We start from the raw sequence: 21,045 nt of genomic DNA, 5'->3' as shown, positions 1-21,045 counted from the left end.
GGTGGTGGTGGCTCATCAGGACAGTTAACAGGCAACTCTAAGCCGCGGGGCCTCTGCAGTCCAGCTTAGTTATAACAGGCACCTTTTAAAAAAGTGTGAATTTGGGTAACGGTGTGCTGGTACCCTCAGAACGTGTGTTGAAATCGTGCTTTATCTGAAGGGAACCCCCAACCGACGGCCACCAGGAACTTCAGCAGAAGTAAGCGGTTTAGCAACCTGGGGTAACTTCTTGGTTGCTTGTTTATTTGATAGTAAGTCCAAACTTATGGCTAGCAAGTGGTCTGATAATACAAATATCACAAGGATACTACATGTTTGAAGTGTGCGTCCACAAGCTTTAAATTTCTATTTTAATTCCAGGTTGGGGAGTGCAGTGGTGGCCTTTCTGATGAAGGTGCCTTTTAACACAGGCAGTGGCCAGTGCCATAGCAAGCGGCCAAGTTAGCGTTGCCAAATGGCATTTCTCACGCTTCTGTGACATCGCGTTTGGTACAACTCCTGCCTCCGAGCCAAATATAAGGTCTAGATCCATTCAGCTCTTGGTGTGCCCTTTGAGAGTAGCTATAATGAGTGTCTGCTGTCATATTGCCTTTGAACACTGTCAGTAGGAACTGCCTCTGCCTAATAGGGCTGAAGTTCAGAGCCTCTTCAGCCATCAGCAAATGAAATTACAGCACTAATGGCACTGTGAGTTTGTCTTATCTACTGCCTGCGTCTGTGGCGTGTTTTGCTGCTGATAATCTCCACAGCAAAGTAATTCTTGTGCCTTGCCCCTGCTGCAACCAGTGCAATAGCATGTGAGGGGATGTGCGTTGTATCCTTGGAGCTGCACATCTTCCTTCTTGGCCATATATCATAATATGGGGTGGGGTCAGGCAAAAAAGGCTCATTCAGGGAGAGCCTCACCTTTGGCGTGTCAATTTTACCACAGCTGGATCAAGACAACATGGGTGAAACACCATCTATATTGTGGGTGCAGCTCAAATGGATTAGGTAAAGCTAGTTCCACTACACCTAATGAGCAAGACCAAGTTTTTCCTGCAGAGGTACCACCATGGTTGATTATCTCATCTTAGAAATCAAATTTTACATTTAAGTGAAGACCAAAGCTATTTTGGCACTCACAGCTCTCTCATTTGTGTAACTGAATATTTCAATTTTATTTCTTTACAGATGTTGTATGTAGGAGTGCAGGCAATTGAGATGCTAAAGATACAGGGTCATGTATAATTCTGCAGTGCTGCTCCTCGGGGTGTCTTTGTTGTGAAGCTAGTGGCCAGATGTTTGGATATATGTAGTTGCTAATAGCACTGGTAAGGAATGTCACAGACAATCTGTATGCCAGAATCTGTGAGAAGTTTAAACATGTGTGAGAAGACCAGTGTGTCTTCTACCGTCTCCATAGCCTTTTCTGCCTTTTCCTACAGTAGTCACCCTTCCTGATGTTTGCTGTTCTGCCCTTTTCTGCCCCATTGAACCTTTAGCATTTTAAAAGCCTAAAGGTATAAAAGCAATGTTCCTTTTTGTTGGGATACCTCTATTGCTATGCATACAACATGGAAGTTGTACCCAGCTGGTGTTAGTATCTGAGCTGTTTACTGATTCAAGCTCGGAGCCTTCCTTGTTCTGCCCAGCTTCCTCCTGCCTGTCACTGCTGTCCTCTGCGCTCGACTTCCCTTCTGTCCCCACATACAAACATGCAGAGGACTTGCAGGTGTCCAAAGTACTTTTTGACTATTTTTTTTGGGGGGGGGGGTAAAGTGCACCTTAAAATTTCTTTGCCATAGGATTCCCTCCTTCCAGAATAACCTTTCTGTTTTCCCTTTGCTCCCTGTGACTATTACCACTTTGCAAGAAAGGGCTCTGGCAGTCTCCCTGCATGCGCACGTAGACCCTTGACTTCTGGGCGTTATGACTGACCTTCTGTTGAACGCTGTGTTCAGTAGTGCTGTCCCCTCAACAGTAAATAATGTGTAGTAAGGGAACCACCGTGGGTTGTGGCTTAATTTCATAGGCAGGTGGAGAGAGACAGGAGCTGATGGGATATGCCACCGTTTAGAGCCTCCCACACCTGGCTGTGGTTTAGTGCTTGTACCCGCAAAGTGCTGGAGGTCCCCAAGCCATCAGTGGGATTCTGTAGCTAAAGGAGCCATTCTCTTTTGGTGTGACTTGCTCGGTCATGCAAATCACGTAACTTCTAACTCTGGCTGCTGTTTTCCCAATACAAAGCTTAAGGTGGCACATACATACTGGTCAGTCCCTATTAGGTGCCCTCAGAAGACAGAGGATCATTTCTAAAGTAAATGTTTGGTGTATTTGTGCAGAACAGGTTTCATCTATAGTTCAGTGAGACATGGATTGGATGTGATTTTTTTGTTGTTGTTTAGAAGAGTACATACATCTGTACTGGTTATTTTTGCAGTAGATTTGAGGTTTAGAATGCTAGCAAGCTTTGCACACAGGGCCATAAAGAAATGTTTGTGAGATATTTGAGAATTTTAGTTTTGATCTAGTTCTGCTGCTTCTTTAGAAATGTTAAATTGCTTATTCTTATATTAAAACAATATTGCTCCCTATCTGCCCTGAAAAACCCCAGGAACCCTAGAACCAACCCATGACCAACATCCATATGTTAGTATGATCTGCAGCTGATGGTATCTCTGATTGTTGTTGTAGATCAAAGGGGAGGTTATGGAGTTTTCATCATCGTGGTGAATGTGAAACATGAGTCTTTGGTTTCCAGGCCTGCCTCAGTCATAGTTAGAGAGTAGGTGCTCCAGTCCATTGAGAAGTCCAGAGGATGAGCGAACTTTAGACAATGTCACATTATATTAAACTTTTCAAGTAATATGTATCAATCCAATAGCGCATGGGTTCTATTTTGAGGAATATTTGCCTGGTCTTTCTACTTTGTAGATTGTCTACTTGTCTTATCATCAAAGCCAATGTGCAGATTTTGAGGATTATGTGTTTTACAACCTTTGTAAATGTTGTGATTGTTAGCTGTTCACATTCAAAACACGTGCCATTCAAATACTTTGTGCACTTTGCTAAGTGGTTTCCAGCACATGTAAAAGCGTAAGGGGAGTAAGGAAGAAGCTATTGTGTCTTGAAGATGCAGTAGTCTGTGCATTGTTGTGTAGCAATATTTTTCTAGTTCTGGAAAGTATACACAATCCAACTTTCAGCAAGCAACATGACTTGAGAGCTGCTTTATGCAGATTTTTAAATCCACTCCTTTGTTCATTGGCACAGCCAACTAATGAAATAACTTGTCTAAGTGTGGTGGTTGTTTTAAAGTAAATATCTTGGGCTCTAAAGATTTTGTTTTGTTTCCAAGACTGCACAACAGAGCCCATTCAGAGATAATGCTTTCTAAAAGAGGAAAAAACAATTGCTGTTTACAACTGCAAACTCTTTTTGGGACACAAAGCTCCTGGCTTGTTTTACCGTGTTTCCTCAAGTGGTAAGCTGAAGATGGAACATATTTTGGATGTAGTTGGCATTTTTGCTTCCCTTCTAAGCAAAATAAATTATTGTCTGGAAAGCTATGAGTACATCCCAGGAAAAAAAAAAATTCCAGAATTGGGTTTTTCTTTTTTTCTTGCAACTGATGATTTTGAAATTTTGAGCATATTTCAGAGGGATGCAGTTACTTTTCTGCATTCTTGCCCAAATTCAGCCCTTGAGTACCCTCAGATATTCAGTTGCATTTCTTATGCATCTACTCAGTGATATTACTGACTGGAGAGTCATAAGGGCTGGTCATATAGACGTGCTCTTTCTATGCTACTAGTATAGAAGTACAATCACATGATGTATATTTCTATTTTAGCTAGTGAAAAATGTGTTAAACTTGGTACTAACTCCATTAACTTCTCGACATTGTTGGAAAACCAACTTATCAGTTATTTAAAAAGGGAATGTCTATGTAATCTTCCATAGTTGAATGAATGGTGTTCTTTGGGTGGAATGTTTAATGTCAAATCCCAGTACTGTGTTGGCCTTGAGCAGAATTAGACCCAGGAAGTCATCTGATGGCTAGAAAAACAGGAATGCAAGCAAACCTCTGGTAAGGGTTTTGTAGGAGCTGCCAATTTACCCTACTGTGCGCGTACTGACAGCAATACAACTTTGCAAATAGGCTGTCCCTGAGGGTGTATTTGCTATTTCTGGGGAGAAAAAAAAAAAGCTGCATGTCTTAAAACTAAGCCCTGAAAGAAATGCTTCTCTTGTAGGTATACTGCAGCATCCAGATGGGACTGTCCTGAAGCAGTTGCAGCCACCACCTCGCGGTCCCAGGGAGCTGGAGTTCTACAATAAGGTGAGGGTCCTGCAGCGTGGAGGGAGCTGGCTCGCTGCAGGTGAAATGATGGGTGTGCTTCCTGTAGAAGTACATCCTTATTGTTGTGGTTGGGAAAGTGCAGCCTAAAAATCTGAACGGTACATCACCAACAGCCCTGTCACAGTATCTCTGTGCTGTCTGGAACTTTCTCCTCTTTGAATGACTGTCCCTGTGCCAGACCTACTTCACTCACAGGATTTAGGCTTGCTTATTTGCTCATGGGACCGTGCGGTTTTCACAGCATCTAAGATGTTACTGAAAGGCCTTGTATTATCTCCATCTATGGTTAAAGGGTGGTATGTTTGATCCCATCTTTCTCTGGCTGCCGAGTGTCTCGGAGTTGGTTGCATCTAAATTTAGCATGTCTTACACTTCTGTCTAGTCTGGTTTATTGCTCGAAGTATTACTCTGTTCACTGTATTAAAACTCATCTCCTTTAAAAAGGCAATAAAAAGTGAAACTCTGCAGTTGTTTTAACTTTAGTTTGTTGTATTTTTCCTATTGCTCATCTTCAGTTTACTTGATCAGTAACTTTAATAACACAAACCAGGAAAGCTGTTACTTGTTGTCTTATGAGGGTAAACTGTTTTTAGAGCCTCTTTCTTTTACCTACTTACCAGCCCATGATAGTCTGATGTGTGTTTTCTGCATCAGCTTGATGTGTCATCCATTCCCATGGCTTATTGGGTACGAAGAACTGTAGAAATCTTTATGCAGAATGAGAGAGGGGTCTTGAGACCCTATTTTTTTGTGTTTGGTTTGTTTTTCTATTTTCTTTTTCTTAGAAGGGTATTAATTTAAGTTGCCAGAAGACCTTAGGTATTTTGTGCAAATGTCTCACATTAAAACAGACTAAGCAACATGCTCTAAGCAAACAATGTCTTTGCTTACTAGTATGACTCGATAATTCTCATGATGGGACTGCTAGACAAAACAGCAGCTCTTGAGTTAGTAGGAGCTCAGCAGGAGGCAGTTAAATCTAAATGTAAATATTTTTCTGAGGTTTCTCAGTGACTGTCATTTAGATGAGTTAAGAAAGATGCAATCCAGCCTGAGCGGTAACTCTTCAGCAGAAGGAGAAAGCTTGAACAGACTCCTTTGAGCACCAGGCTACTTACTCTTCTGTGAAAGCCTCAAGTATGGGCAGTAATGTGCTATCACTGCCTCAAGCCAGCAGGCAAGAGAGGTAAGCTTGAGCATTCCTTAGATATTAACTGTTCACAGCACAGGCTTTATCATTTTGCTTGTTGCTTAGGCTCACATGACGAGCTGTGAGCAAGACCTGGGCAAAATCTTTGAGAACGAGGTCTGTATTAGTGCTCGTGTTACTATGCCATGTCAGAGTGGAAGAAGGTAGGTCTCAACGCTAGTAACTTGCAAAGTTAGCTTCAATTATGTCTTCCAGGGCCTTGCTGAGTTGCTTCCGACACTGAATTTTTTTGTTTATAAGCCACTGGGGAGAGGATTTGGGCAATTCTTGGAAAATAATGGTGTATACACAATTACTTGTGCATGGACTTTTTGTGGGAGAAGGGAAGGAGAGCAAATGCATGTATGTTACACAGGTGAAAGTACAGGAGAAAGGTCTTGGGGATTTCTCGCTTCTTAATGATTAACTACTATCATGTCTGCTCTCAGGCAAGAGCTGCGAAATGCAGGATGTAGACACCTAAGCACTACATATAGTTGTTACAAGATGAGGATTACTGCGGATTTTGAGGTTCAGGGTAAGGTACAGATTCATGTACAGCTTGAGCTGATACAATAGCTCATCGCTGCTAAGAGGGAAAGGCCTTTCTTTCCATGCTCGCTGTTTACCTTCTGCCACGCTGGTGCTTTTTGGACATCAATTAACTGATTTGACTTATTTAAAAGACAGAAAAACTTTTTTTGTGTTGGTAGTCTTCTGGCAGTTTTAGTGATGAAACTGATAAGCAGTGGGAACAACAGCAAGACTGCCCTGTTTTGGTGACTGTGGTCTATAATCAAAGAGACATTATCACCTTGGAGTAGGCTAATGAGCCTCCAGAGAATGCGGGAAGGAGAATTTTACCAGTCCTTGAAACAAGGGGTTGTTTACAAGGCAGTCAGGTACAGGAGAGATGGTGAGAAACAGTGAAAAAATGAAACAAATGAAACAAGACTGAGTATCAATCAGGCTGTTACTTTGTTGGGACTAGACAGCAACTCCATTGATAAGATCAAACCAGAAGGTGTATGTGGATTAATTGTGTCTTGGTGCATGCTACCTTACTGTGGCCTGAATTCAGATTAGTACCTGGGCCAGAAACTAGTGGGGTTTTTACTTACTGGTAAAGCAAACCTTCTTGGCTGGAGTAATGGAGAACCTCCGTAGTTTATGGTAGCAAGATGATCATGTCTCAGTTTCACCTGCACAAGTCAGCTAGAGAGCAGCTATTGTAGATCTGAGGCAGAAGTGTCTTCCAATAACCAGCAGTGACCAGGAAGTGGTATTTCAGCATGCAGCCTGACTGCTTCTGAGCTGAAGGTTGCTGGGAATGTGTCATGATGGAAGATAATGATGCATTAAGAGACAAGTTTGACTCTAACATATTTAACGTGATACCAGGTAGATATTATCTTTTATCTGGACATGACAGTCTTCTCTTCTGGAACTGCTGGATTTGCCTTAATTTGGATGTGTGAACGTGACAGAAGGCTGTAGCCTGCAGCAGTGAATCACCAGAAGCTTTTTTCCCCTGGTTATTGATGGGTTATTTTCTATTGAGCGTGAAGCTGAGTGCTGACTGGTAGAGCCCAAACAAAATGGGCTTCCATTTTGGAATGGAAACTTGAGCAAGACACTGTAGTGCAAAATACTGATAGGGATCTGAAACTTGCTCAGAAGTGGGTGGCAACTGAAAGTTTTGACGAATTTCACAGGTAAAGTGTAAAACTGGATAATCTCTCAAGTAATTCCTACTCAGACTGCCATTAGGTTACTTTCTGTTTTCCTGATTGTGTAGTTTCAGTTTAGCAGTTTAGGGGGAAAAAAAAAAAGACCAACCCACCCTCCAAATACAGATCTTTCTTAAGAGATTATTTCAGCAGGTAAACCATCATTCTCTAGTGATGGGGAAATGGCTTGCCATGATTCTGTGTTATTGGGGAGGGGAAAAATAGAGTATGACAAGTTTATTTTGAATAGCTTCTATGATAAAGTGTAGGAGAACAATGAGCTATTTGTAGTCATTGTCAGTAACTTGCTATGTATTGCTTAACTTACCATTGGAGTGTAACTTTTCAGTGGTAATGTCTGCTTCCTCTTGAGTTCTGTAAATGTGAGTAGTTACCTTCGTGACTACAGTTTGCTACAAGCTGTGTGTTTAGCACTAAGAGATGGAGTGTTTCTTATGCTCAACAGAACATGAGAAGGTCGCCGCACTGTTTTGAAATGGCAACTCTTTGACTTCTGATTTCTGGTGTTTGCTTGGTGGGGCTGGAAACCCCTTGTTACTGAGTGTACCTGTTCTGAGCATGGCATACCAAAGTTTTAAAGGTTGCTGATACAGTAGTAATAAACTGGGGTTTTATGCTTAACAGATAAATAAATGTTCCTGTAAACTTGAATTACCCTTCTGCTCTCCTACAATAACTGCGCGATGCTTGGGGTATGAGTAGTACACCTTCCCCCCCTCATCCTGCCTGCCAAAAACTGTCCTGAGAACGCGGCATAGATAACTTCCAGCACTTAACATTTTTTTCGTGTTTGCTGGTGGCTGCATGTCAGAATTGTCATAGCTGATTCTCGTAATGTTGCCAAGTCGTGGCTCCAAATAACATACCTGTAATACTGTTCCCAAGGCTGCTGTAATGCAGGTCTTACCTGAATTGTCAGATATCCTTGTCCCAGAGCCCAAGGGCAGTTTTGCGGAGTTGGAATGAAAAGGTGGATGGGGTTCTCCCAGTCCCAGCTCCAGTCTGGTGATCTTCTACGTCCATCCTAGTGCTTGGGAACTGAGGGAGATGACTCACTGCACGTAGCATTGGGAAAAGATAATTGGTCTAGTCATCTGGCCCTCCTAGATAACCGATCTTCCACCCATTGCCAGTTAATGATGGCTCTGTTAACTGCTGTAGCAATATTCTGAAAGTTCAGGGTTCAAGCCCTGCTGACATATAGTATGAATGCAAGGAAGCTGTTACCAGTGTAGATAATAGAAATTGTTTTTCACTCTTGTTACATGTCCTGAAAACAAAGCCAGGATGTAAGAGACACAAATAGCTCCAGCACGTAAGAGATGTACATTAGTTAGGTGAAAGTCAGGAGCTCGAAAGCTAGGAAGTAATGGTTTCATGGTTGTCTGCACAATTGTTGTTCTGAAATTTTGTTGGATGCATTATAATGCAGCTTTCAATAGGGCAATGACCTGTCTGTTTTGTTCCCCCTAAAGAACCTACTAACACATTTTACAACCTGACATAAGGAAGAATTAATATCGTTTGTACAGCGTCTGCTGTCTCTCTTGTGATAGTCTTTCAGTTTCTGACCAGAGGATAACACGTTAGTGAAGACATTAATATTCGTGAAGCTATAGTTCATTGTGCTTCAGTGGTCACAGAGGAGAAACGTGCAGGAAGTATGCCCGTTTGGACCATTATCAATAATCTTCTCCCTACTGTTTTGTTTTTCATTCTCAGTGACCTGCCACTACTCCTACGCCGTGGCTTTTCATTACTGCTCGATTCTTTCTTCTTTTCTGCATTGTCTAATTTTAATTAGTGTTCAAGCAGCTTCAGGCAGTGCAGAAGATTTCTGGTAACTTCCCTCCCCTTCCATGGCGTTAAATGAAGCCAGCAGCCTGAAAGATGTGTTTTTGACCTGGAAGCTTTTGCGTAGAGTTGCAAAAACTGACTCATAAGGCCCAGCCCCCTTTCAGCCTATATAGCACACATCACGATAAGGCAGCCTGTGTTCTGTAAACTGTTCTCTGCTAGTGACGGAAAAGGAATGGGATCAGGAAAGCAAAGTGTGTCTTGCTTCAGCATGAATTACCTTATTTTTTAAACTGAGTTAACTGGTTTTGTAGTTTTGATTTAGATTATTATCCTTGACTGAAAAAGGAGTGGATGATGGGCATCGTGATTCTATTGTGTACTAAAATATCTATCTTCTGCTAAGGTTCTGATTTTCAGTCTTGTATGGACAAGGCTTGGATAAATAGGATGCACAGTTCTCTTAACATCTGATTTTGGGGATGCAATGCCTTGCCCAAACCTTTCATTGCTACTGCATTCAGAGCTGTAGCTCGATATCCTGAAGGGCTGTCTTTGGCCATGTCTCGTTCTGGTACATCCAGATCTGCTGCATCTCCAGAAGAGGTAGCAGTACTGAAGTATACAAATTACCTGTCTGCAAACATAGCAGGCACAGTCTGATACAGTCCATTTCTGTCCTTGGCATTGTTCCTCCTGTCCTTGGCATTGTTCCTCCTGCTGAGAAGCTGTCTGGGAGGAATTCTGTTTTGCTGGGGAAACAAGCAAATTTAAGTTCCTGAAGCAGTGTGTGAAATTGCCTCACACTTTATACTCTGAACCATGAGCCTGACAGAAGTGTTGTAACAAAAGGAAGGACATGCAGTACTCTTCAGCTAATGAGAAGAAAATGGCTTTTTGACCAAATTGTGAAATACTGGTAGCTTGTGTTCAGATCTTTTTCACATTAGGAGTTGCCTAAGCGAGGTGAAGGATGAAGAATCTGCTGATTTCCCTACGACTGTCCTATAAACACATTTTTTGTACTTCAGATCACTATTAAATGATGGAAAGCCTACTGTACCAGGACAGCAAGACTTAAAAGTATAGCAAATTTTTTGTGATTCTTGCACTGTAGCAAAAAGTTTGGAAGGGACACACCGTGCAGTAGGAGGTCTGGTGAGCGTCTGTTTCCCGTGCTCCTTGTATATTGTATGCCACAGAATAAACTACAGCCTACTTTTATAAATCTAAGAAAAACTCATAAAAGGAGACAGTAAAAGGCCATTTTTTATGCTATCGGGGAACTACTGTGTGGAGTTGGTAACAGACTGAGTAGTCTACAGTCCATGCTATGTAAATAAGCAGGGAAAAAAAATCCAGTTCTCTTACCAACCTGGTTTTGAGGAAGATTCCTTCCCGAGAGTAGATCTTGCTGAAAATAAAGCAAAAATGCATAGTTTTGACATGCATATCCCTAGTATGTTAAATTGGATTAAGTTACAGTACAGTGCTCCTTCTGTGCTTGAGGGCCATGCAAGCACTACTTTTTCAGACCAGTTCAAATATTGTCTGAACTTCAGTTTCATTATGAATGTTTCTGAATATGGATAAACTTACTAAAGGTATGTGGATGTTATACAGAAAATACAGCACTTTGTACATTATAAGTTTATTTAAAAACAAGATGGTTGGCGGGCTGACAGTAATAGGACTGAGGAAGGTGTAGGTTGCCTTCTTGAAAGAAAAGGAAAATAAATTCAGTCTCTGAAAATAAGAATTTCATTTTCCAAATTGAAGGGAAAAAAAAAAGCTTGTAATATGAGAATATTGCAAAAAGCCAGGACTCTTGTGTGTGTGGAAAGATATGTGAGTCACCAGTGAATATAGTGGAAAATAGTGTAATGTTTTAGTGTGTTCTTGGTCATCCAGGGTCCAGAGTAACCATAAGAAAATTTAAAAGTCCATTAAGTATTAATGTTGAATGTCCCACTGTGTGTATAACATGTTTGTTAAAATTCCTGTAATATCCAATACTTAAGGCACAATTTGGTAGCAATTATTTTTCAGTCTTTGAGTATTTATTTTTCCATGTGTGTGTGTCTATTTTATATATATACACACACATATATTTGTATCATAGAATCATAGAATGGCTAGGGTTGGAAAGGACCTTAAAGAATATACATAAAAATCTTCTTGAAGGCAGAGCAAACCAAATGGCTTGGTTCACCATGCCTTAGTGTAACAGAATCCACTTACCTGGATTATTTTTTTTTCTGCCTTACTAGAACAGAGTATGATCAAAGGCTTCCTAAAGTTTCCTAGCGTTGTTATTACAGTTCTTCTTTTTTGGTTTTCCCCCTCCTGTGTTATAGCAAAAGTTAGCACTGTTTTTTCCTTTTCTTCCCAATCGTGAGCAAGGGGTTTGGGAAACAATAGCTGATGTGCTTGTCCAGCAGACTGGTGAGTGAAAGAAAGACATAGCTCATAGCTGGTTCTGTAACTTCCAGTATTGCACAGGCAGACATGGATGTGGGTCTCCAAAGAGCAGGTTATTCAAAGCAAACCAAAAAATACCGCTAGTTATTACAAACCAGCTATTTTGATGTTAGTGTATCTTCTCTAACAACTGAAAATCTCTCTATTTGGATAGAAAACATCAGAATAGCTTTTGGGCTCTTAATTTTAGTCCTTGTGGAAGGAGCCATTGCATTCCCAGAATCAGAAGCCATTGACTAAAATTCCTGTCAGTAGGTGCCATTCTTCTCTGTTCATTTAAAAAAAAAAAATTATTACTAGCTGCCTCTGTCTTGGCAAGTGTTCTCATCACAAAGTAGAGCCTGTTGCTGGAGAAACTGAGGCTATAAATCTGACGTAACGCTTGCAGGATAGCCTTTGAAATGATGAATTTGGACACCCAGCTGCAGGTGGGAGTTGAATATTCTGGAACAAGGGGTAGGGTATGCTGGAAGACGGTAAAATACATAATTGCTGGCAAAGAACAAATAGTTTAGATTAATAAAATTGTCAAAATTAAGGGGAACACAAAACAGGTGCTTTTAAAGGAAGCTAAAGACATAATTTTAAGCATTTCAGAGGTATTGATGGTAGATGTACTTAAACAGCAGTTTAAACAGAGTGCCTTGGCCTGGCACTTCTGGGGTGAGGCAACTGCAGGTGCTCAGCAGACTGTGGGAACAGCTGGATGCTGACATTGCTGCAGGGGATGGGATGAAGATGTGTGTGAGACTGTGGCAGCCGTGGCTGGGATTGACTTTACACTACAGTGAAACTGCACCTTTAGGGTAATGTTGCAGTAAATTCTTTGTGAGGGCTGCCTCTTGCAGTATTAGGAAAAAACCACCCCAATTTATGTCTGTCAGGACTTGTCTCCACTTTGAAATGTAAAATTAAATTTTTCCTATTTAAGCATGACTGCTTCAGGATTCTTCCCACCACTTGTTCTCTCACACTGCCTAGCATGAATCTTCATCTGGGATCAGGTAGCTTTCCAGAAACAAAGGGTAATGCTTATTAATGTTCTCCGAAAGTGGGACAGCCATGATGGCTTATTTTCCCTTTTGTCTTTTCTACCATTTCACTTTTCTCGTGGTAATTCTAGTGGTAATTTAAGCTTAAACTCTTGAATAGTTGGAGTTGCTTAAGAAAAATCTTCTTGGAGCAGAAAGTTTGTATAAAAACACTGTGGCTGCTGCCTTGCTTTTGCATCTCTGAGGATTTGGACGTGTCAAGGTGGTGGTTTCTGACCAGGTCTGTGTCTTCCCTTAACATGCTAAGCAGTATTCATGTTTCAGAACTTCATGCGTTGCAGTAACAGAGCTGTCTTTTGGCACAATAGCTGTAAGATAGATGAGAAGTCTGGTTGTACCACACTTCAGTGGAGGTATGAATTGGCAAAGTGACTTGACTTTTTACCTTGAAATTTGCTGGATCTTTCTGGCTACTGGTAGGTTGAGTTTTTTGCAGTGGGTAACTTCAGGACAGTGTTACTACAGCTCTGTTGGGTAAATAGTGGTGTCAAACTAAGAAGCAAGAGTAAGTAAAAAAGAATGGGAGAAGAAGTATTTAGTGTGTTAAAACTGAAACTTCCTCGTCGGATGATGAATGTTAGTATGTCTTTACCGTTTTTTTAGGCTATGTTCTCTTTATTTTGGCCTCTAGTGAGGGTACCTAATGTGAACTCTGCTCCAGTCTGTTGTATGTGCACATTGACATAACTGAACCAAAGGAACGTAGATTCTGGAGTAGAGACCTTGAGGTGCAATTTGCCATGTACTTTTGGAATATATTCACCAAAGAGTCTTGTAACCTACTTAGGAGGCTGCTTATGGGCTGTAACTTTGGGCTGTTAATGTAAATAAAATCCCCTACAGTTTCCTGGGTATCTTCTTTCAGAGTTTTTTGTTCTCTTTTTAAGAAAAAGATGAATCCGATTGTGGTGCCTGAGGGATCAGGCTTTGTTGCACAGCCTGAAAGAATTATCTTTGACTTCAAAGAGCTCTCAAGTTCATTGAAGACCCCAGCTCCTATGCAGTTGGAGCTGTACATGACATCTGATTGTGGTAGCAAACTGTGAAGTTAGGAGAGACTGAAGGGCAAGAGGAAGCTCGGTTCTGTGGCAAGAAATTAGTGATGAAACATGATCTCTGATTTTGCAATTTTGACCAAGAAAGCCCCTGAGGCCCCCTATGCTGCTCCATGCTCAGCTGTGTGGCTTGCCGCAATTGTAGGGGTGTGTGGGTAAAGTAAATAATTTAAACTTGCTTTGTTGTTAATCTTTAGTTGCCCAGGAATCTTGTGGGATGAAAGGTGAGATGGGATTTTGCTGTCTTGGGAAGAGGGAAACAACCCTTTTCTGCTTGTGATGGCATAGGATCGGGTGCCCCCTTATGTCTTTCAAAATACTTTACTGCCTTTCCTCTGTAGTGAGTGTTTATTGGAAAGAAAGGGGGACTGGATGATCTGTCTCTACCCGGCTTACTTCGGACTGTTTCAGAGCGACTTGCTGCGTATGGTGTCTGCTGCTCTTCACTCACGGTTCCACTGTGGGATTTGTTCAGCATTAGTGCTGGTGGCTGTGCCCAGCTGCTGCCTTTTGGTTTCTTCTTCTGTCTGATGAAGTTTTGAAGCTGTGCCACATCCTCAGAAATGAGTCAGGGTTTGCTTTGCCTCTTATAAAGATGATTCCATGCTTGGGGCTGCAAATCTTGTTAGGATCGACCTAAATTTGACTACAGAAAACATGTGGAAGTGAATAAAGTAAGACCTGCTGGTTTTAGGTGTTAGAGAACAACTGATTGATAAACATGCCCAAAAAAGTATCTCTTTGGGAGATTTTTGAAGCTTATTTTCACAGCCTTCATTTTTTGGAAGGTAAGATGGCTAACTTGTCGCCTTTTTTTTTTTCCCCTGACTTCTGGAAGAAGGATATGATTGTCACAAATGTGCACCGTTCTTATTTAAAAATCCATTTACATTATCATATTGCGGAAATATATGCTGTTTTAAGCTTTTTTTTGTTGTCTTTCTGTAGATGTCTTCAGTGAGAATAATTATTACAATCTCATCTATAGTACAGCTATATATTGGATAGTAAAATAATCGATTTGGTATAATAGCATTTAGTGTAGCAGTCTTCAAAATATTTAACTTTGGAATTACTCTGGTATCAGATATTTTGAATATAAGCTGAGCTGGCTCAATTCCAGTCATATTTGTGGAAACAAATAACTGCGCATGCTTGCAAGTCAAAACATGATGGTACTACTTTGAAAAAGAAGCAAGGACTGTCTGAGATGTAAAGCCAAGAAGTTACAAATTACTGAAATTACAGCTGCTTTTTCAACCTCAATTTTTTGTCCTGTGTACTTGCCTGGTGTAACCGGGTGATGTAGGAGTCCGGAGGGAATTACAGTGTGTGCCCAGGTAACTGAAGTCTGTAATATAATGCATACATGTTGGGTGACAGAATTAAGGTTGTGCTATCATCGGTAAGTCTCGCATTTGCCAGTTTGGGTGCATGATTTAACTGCTCCCCACCCCTCAAGATCTCAGAAAACACATTGGAAACCAAACTCTCTGCCTGATATTGGCAGCTGGTTGTGTTTCCTGAGACTCTACAAGCTAGAGTGCTGCTGCCTTTAGGGACAATTTATGATAGCCAGCAACAAGAAAAGGTGATGCTTCAGTCTGACATGCCTATTCTGGCATTTACAGTTTCCTACTCAAATAGCTTTAAAATAAATGCATATTTTAAATATATATTGTTTTAAATGAACTCTTTTATGTACTTTAAAAGATTTTCTGTAGACTACATTTGTGCCCAAGTGGTATTTTTTTCATCAGGACAATTGATGGATGGGTCTGTACTGCCAGAACTAGTTTCCTGTTGAAATTTAAACATTTGTTTTATCCTCCCTCTGTCATTTGTGTGATTAGCTAGTCTTTAGAAAACAAAAACCCCTGAATGTCAGGCTGCTTTAAATAAGGAAAAGAACATTCCCATTTTCCTAAGCAGCACCTATTTGCATTAAAAACCAGATTAATCTGTTTGGATCAGACTTACCAAAACAAACAGAGTGTACTTTGGATTAAAAACTAAGGGATGGTAAATTTGCCTCATAATTAAAAAGTCCTGAGTAACTGGAAATTATGACTTCATGGTGTCTATTAGACTGAGCTGCCACATGACATATCTGGGCCATGTTCTTCCAATGAGTTAGTTGCTGTAATTTATAATGGTCGTGTTGTGAGCCCTCCAAATGTCAGCATCCTGTTTACTTGCTTTTAAGCCCAACAGTTATTGCATTTTATATCTCCAGTTTGTGCTATTGGAAGAATGTAGCCTGTGATATGTAGAATAGATACCTCCCCTGGCAGAGCTGACGCTGAATTGTTTTGCAGTTCTTGATTTGTTGGATGAAGACATTATATAGAGTTATTGGTAAAGCAGAAATAAATTTTATTTTTCAGTGTATGCTGGAAAAGTGGACCTGTTGTTACATTAGAAAAAAATGCAGCTGCTTGAAATGAAATTAGAACATTGCTGATATAAGTAAAAACATAATGGTTTATTTGTTCTGGGGTAAGTGATAACCTGTCTCTTGCATGAATTTTCCAGTGACATCGGTAGTGATACCTTTTGGGGCATGAGGTGCATGGTTTATTTCTTGTGTAACTTTAGGGATGGTTTTGTCATGTATACATTTATATTTGCCATTCTGAATGACATCTACATGTGTAGCTTGTTGTATGAAATGAGAAGAAGTGCCCACAGCATCGATGCTGTTTATGAGGCCCCTCTCTAATGAGCAGAAGTGGTTCTGTCCTGTATAAGAATGAGCATAATTCCTGAAACATCTGGTTTTGTTGCTTTGCCCACACCAAATGACCTCTCATCTTCAATAACCAGGTGCTTATTCTTGTTTGACATGCAAATACACTACAGCCTGAGATTGAGGTCTATATTAAGGTCAAATAAGTGCTTTGTGTATGTTACGTCAAACTTAGTAGGAGAGTTTATTACTGTTTCTGGGAGCAAGATAACTTCTTCAGAGATAGAAATAATGCACTTAGTTCTCTTATGCTGAGGTGGTGATACTGGACAATGCATTACTGTGAGTTTTGCCTCCATTTAAGATGTCTTATATCAGCTTACTAAGGGATAGAGTACTTGGAAGGTATCACTCCTGGAGCTCTTTTCCCCATTTGGGCTATTACACCCCATTATGAATTATCTGAATGTCTTTATGGTATCCTACTATTTGACATACATGGGAGCATACTCGTATTATTTCTGAGCTTAATCACCTAATGTTGGTGATTAAAAAGTAAGTCAAAGCAAGAACGCTCTCTTTCATTGAAAAATCCTGACGTCACTTTCTCAGAATCTTTTTGCCAATAAATTAAGCAATTGAGGTCTTACTGTGTTTGCCTGTTGTTTCAGTTGCATTCAGTGTTTCTCCTCCTTGTCTGCTGCCCTTTTTGCTTCCATCTTTCTCCTTTTTGTCCTAAATATATATACTTGCTCCCATGTAAAGGCCGTAATACTGCATGATGGTCGCTGCCTCTCAGATCTGCTTAAATTCACCTGGGAAGAGAGTAATTTGTGCTGTGTGCAGTGCAATTCCTGGTCTTATGTGATTATAAACTACCACAGTAAACAAAAATTGGGGCTGTACTATGTGTTGAAAAACACCTACAGCGTGAAGTAATTCCACCAGTCAGTGCGTGGAGTCCTAGCCCAGAAACAGCCATCTGCATGGTGGGGAGTAGGGAACTGTTTTACAAAAGATAGCAGTGGATGGGTCTGTGCCTTGATATCTGCATGGTGGTGCTAATCTTTCTCTCTTCTCTTCCTTAATTTTTTTTTTTCTTGAGCTAGTAAGATCAAGCTATGTGGCAGTCTTCTGGGGAAAAAACTGTCTTCTGTTAGTAACATCTGAAGCTCAGCAAAGAACTGTTGTATAAATAAAAATAAACAGCAGCTACCAGTCCCGGGGACAGACAGGGTTTTTTTGTCTTAAAGCTCAAGAATATCAACATACCAGCTTGTGTTAACATGGAGGAAAAATAGGCCTGGATGTACAGTTACCTGTAGTCCTTGGACGTTATGTCAGCTGGTCAAACTAGGATGTGAGAGAAGATACCAGAGCCCTGTGATGTGACACTGTGACTTCTATGATACATGGCCAGCAACTTTTGGATGCTTAAGATAGCAACAGTAGTGGTAGAGGGTGCGGCGGTGGGCGTACGTCAGTGCATTGCATCACATTGTGCACGAATTTGTGTGATTTGAGCTTTGGGGATTCAGCCCCCTCCTTAGGATCTTTAAAATGGGGCTTAGACCATGAGCTAGGTAAAGGAATGGGTCAAATTAAATGCTCTAGTGTAAGGGCAATGTGGATGTGGTTGTGTCGCCTTCTCAGTCACTGCCCAGTAGCAATGCTGGTGTTAGGGTGTCAGAATTGTGTCTGTGTGGTGGTGACCCAGGAGAGTCCTGTATTTGATGTGCCTGAAGGGCTATGGAACAATGCCGCACGTTTGAAGTGCACCGGTGATTTGAGTTTATCCAGTTTGAGGTTTCAGCAGTGAAACCTAAATTTAGCACAAACCCGCATTGAGTAATTTTAACATTCTGCTGCTGCATGAGGCTCTGTCTAGAGCTACACAGCATTGGTGATCACAGCCAAGGCTTGCCTTGATGCTCTAAAATAGTATCTGGACTTCAGGTCTGGGGTTTTCTTCTCCCTAGATGTATTCATGTTAGAGCTCTAAAGGCAAGTCTTTTGCAATACCTACCGTTTGTAGTTACTGTCACAGGGTTTTCTCCCGCCATGGTTAAATGTGGATCTCGAAGCAATGAGCTGAGCCAACTCTGCAGAGCTCTGTTAACACCTTCAATAATTTTTTGCATTGCTTCCAACCTTGCAGTGGGCATTGCATACTGAAATGAAAGCAGAATTGTTAGCTTGTCCTGGTCATTTGTGTGCAGCATGTGTGGGTGTTGCAGTGCAGCCGCTGCAGGGTTGAGGGGCAGGAGAAGAGTCTGGTGGCGTCAGAACTGGGATAGCTGCACGGGGATTAGGATGAAATTGTTTTGAAATGCACTAATAATCATTGTAACCTGTACTTGTGTGGTTATAGATCTTTTAGTCTGCAAAGCACGTTGAACTGTGCTGTAAGCTGTCCTCTCTGTCTGGAACTAGATCTTCAGGTGGAGTTAGGGGGGAATCCAGTCAAGAGAATGGTTTTGAAACCCTCTTAACAACACCACTGCAAACTGGTGACAGTCATATGATTCTGTAGCAGATAGTATCCAAGGCTTTGTCTTAACTCTGCAAAGAATTTGTCCTTCAGGAATATAAGCCAGATGCTGTTCCCAAGCTGCTCTTGTTTTACTTACAGAAGTTGAAAAAAAAACATTGAAAGCATTAAGGCAAATGAAAAGAAATATGTTTGAAATGTGCATTGTCTGTGTGGTAGAGTTACAGGATGACTTGCTGTGGAGAAAATGAGGAAATACTATCCAGTCTGAGCTTGTATAGTTTACCTGATATAACTTAAAAAGCATTGGATATATGATACAGTGTGTAGTGATCCTATACAGTCTTGGATCCAGGATGGGAGAACACCCTTTTCACTAAATAGGTTTCAATGCTGACAATTATAGTTTAGGTTTGTGTTCAAGTTAAGCTATAAATTATTCTTAATTAGAGTTGATGCATCTTTTCCACTTTAAAATTCGAAAGAAAGGATACCATTGATTTTATGTTGGAATGTGATAATATCTTGTATGTTTTTTTAAATGTAAAGTAGAAATCTTAAACATATGAAAACAAGGACTGTAGGAAATTATAATTATGGGACAATTGGAAATATAAAATGAATGTTTTAAACTGATGATCTCTCCACCCCTCCCTAATTTATTTCAGGTTTATGACTCCAACTGTTGCGACAGCGTTCTTCTGGAACTGCGGGAATATCTGCCAAAATACTTCGGTGTCTGGTCACCACCTACTGCACCAAATGGTACTGTTCTAATTTTGTTTGTTAATCCAAAACTTCTTGAAGAATCTTCTAGAGACTGATTTTTGGCAGTTGCGAGCTCTGAGGGTTTTACTGGTATTGGTTTGTAACCAGCTAATGTTCCTTCTAACAACTGGTTCCAGTTTGCAGTCCTCTGGCTGAATTAGGTCTTTGGGGTCTTCCTCCCGGGGAAGATGGGGCATGGCTGTTTGTATGGCAAACGTTTCCTGAGTAGCTGCACCTGATACATATTGCTCCTGAGCTGCTGCTCTGGTCTGGGTCATGTCAGAGGAATGGATTGGTTGCATGTTTATGTCTGGTCAGACCATCAGAGCGAGAGACAGGCGCTGTGTGGGTGTGCAAGGAACTAAAAATGGATAGACAGGGGCCTAAGGAGAGATGTTCGAACTGGAATCTGCTGCTGGATCTCCAGGGGCTGGATCCCATCGCCATGCCGTATCATACAGAGCAGTTATTTCCTTGCTGGGGAGCTCTGCTTGTCATCCTCTGTTACTGGCTTGAGTGGGACAAAGCTCTGGTATCTTAACTTTGTATAACATGGTGGGAGTCAGGAAGAAAAATATTATCTCTTCAAGGGAAGATAGATATTATGATGTATTTGAGACAGAAACTACTTTTTCTTCTGGGGACTTTTCTTACTCGTACTGGGGAGATGAAGCTTCTGGAACATACAGAAACAAAAGGATGCTGTCGAGTCTATTTAAATACATGGACACGAAAACCAAATGTTGTGCTTTTTTAATATAACTGTCTTCTTTTGCTTATGCTGTCACTTGATAGACTTGTTTTCCAAACAGAGCAGTAAGCCAAAGACACTGTCTAAACTCTGCAAAAAGAAATGCAAGGAGGGTTGTGGTAGTACCCAGCACTTTTTTTGGCTCAGTTTGCCTTCATGCTTTTGTATTTGCCACTAACTCAAATACCTCTACCAGAGCTATCTTTTTCCTTCCCTCATAATGGAGCTCACTTAATGTCCCCTCCAAATGGCAAATCAATTTTTTCTATTCACAGTAGGATCTTAAGATGTAAAAATATGTAGTCTAGCCAAGATAGAGTAATTCAACACATCCCTAGTACACTTTGGGAATTCACTAGCACTGTGCACCGTGGGGCTGAATTTTGGCGGGTCTCTACCTGTAGTCCAGATGTAGCTAGTAGGAATAACTGTGTAAAGGGAGAATAACTTTTGATTTTGTTTGTTTTGCTACTTGGAAAGACTATGAGCCCTCTTCATAGAAACCCATGGCAGGGGTTCAAATAAAGCACTCCGTTGCCAACTCTGTTTTCTGTAGTTTAATGAATTTTGTGTAGTCTTGATAGAAATCAAGTGTATCAGGGATAATGGAGCTTAATAGAACGTGTGCTGGGTACATCCAAAGCTGAGGAGGCATCCGTTCGCACTGGAAGTCATC

The 21,045-nt window shown here is 40.9% G+C and overlaps 1 protein-coding gene across 1 annotated transcript in view; it reads left to right on the top strand.

Moving 5' to 3' along the window:
* Nucleotides 1-4,238: 4,238 nt before the first annotated feature.
* Nucleotides 4,239-21,045, top strand: part of IPMK (inositol polyphosphate multikinase) — a gene marked incomplete at its 5' end in the record, with an annotated part of 31,828 nt that continues 15,021 nt past the window's right edge. The window contains 2 exons of the mRNA XM_010080206.1: nt 4,239-4,324; nt 19,519-19,615. Coding sequence (XP_010078508.1) covers nt 4,239-4,324; nt 19,519-19,615 — 183 coding nt within the window. The remainder of the gene's footprint in view (nt 4,325-19,518; nt 19,616-21,045) is intronic.

This window comes from Pterocles gutturalis, unplaced genomic scaffold, assembly GCF_000699245.1.
Source record: "Pterocles gutturalis isolate BGI_N339 unplaced genomic scaffold, ASM69924v1 scaffold5124, whole genome shotgun sequence".
Classification (NCBI taxonomy): Eukaryota; Metazoa; Chordata; class Aves; order Pterocliformes; family Pteroclidae; genus Pterocles; species Pterocles gutturalis.
The sequence above is the reverse complement of the archived record's forward strand: the minus strand, read 5'-3'. Positions and strand labels throughout refer to the sequence as shown.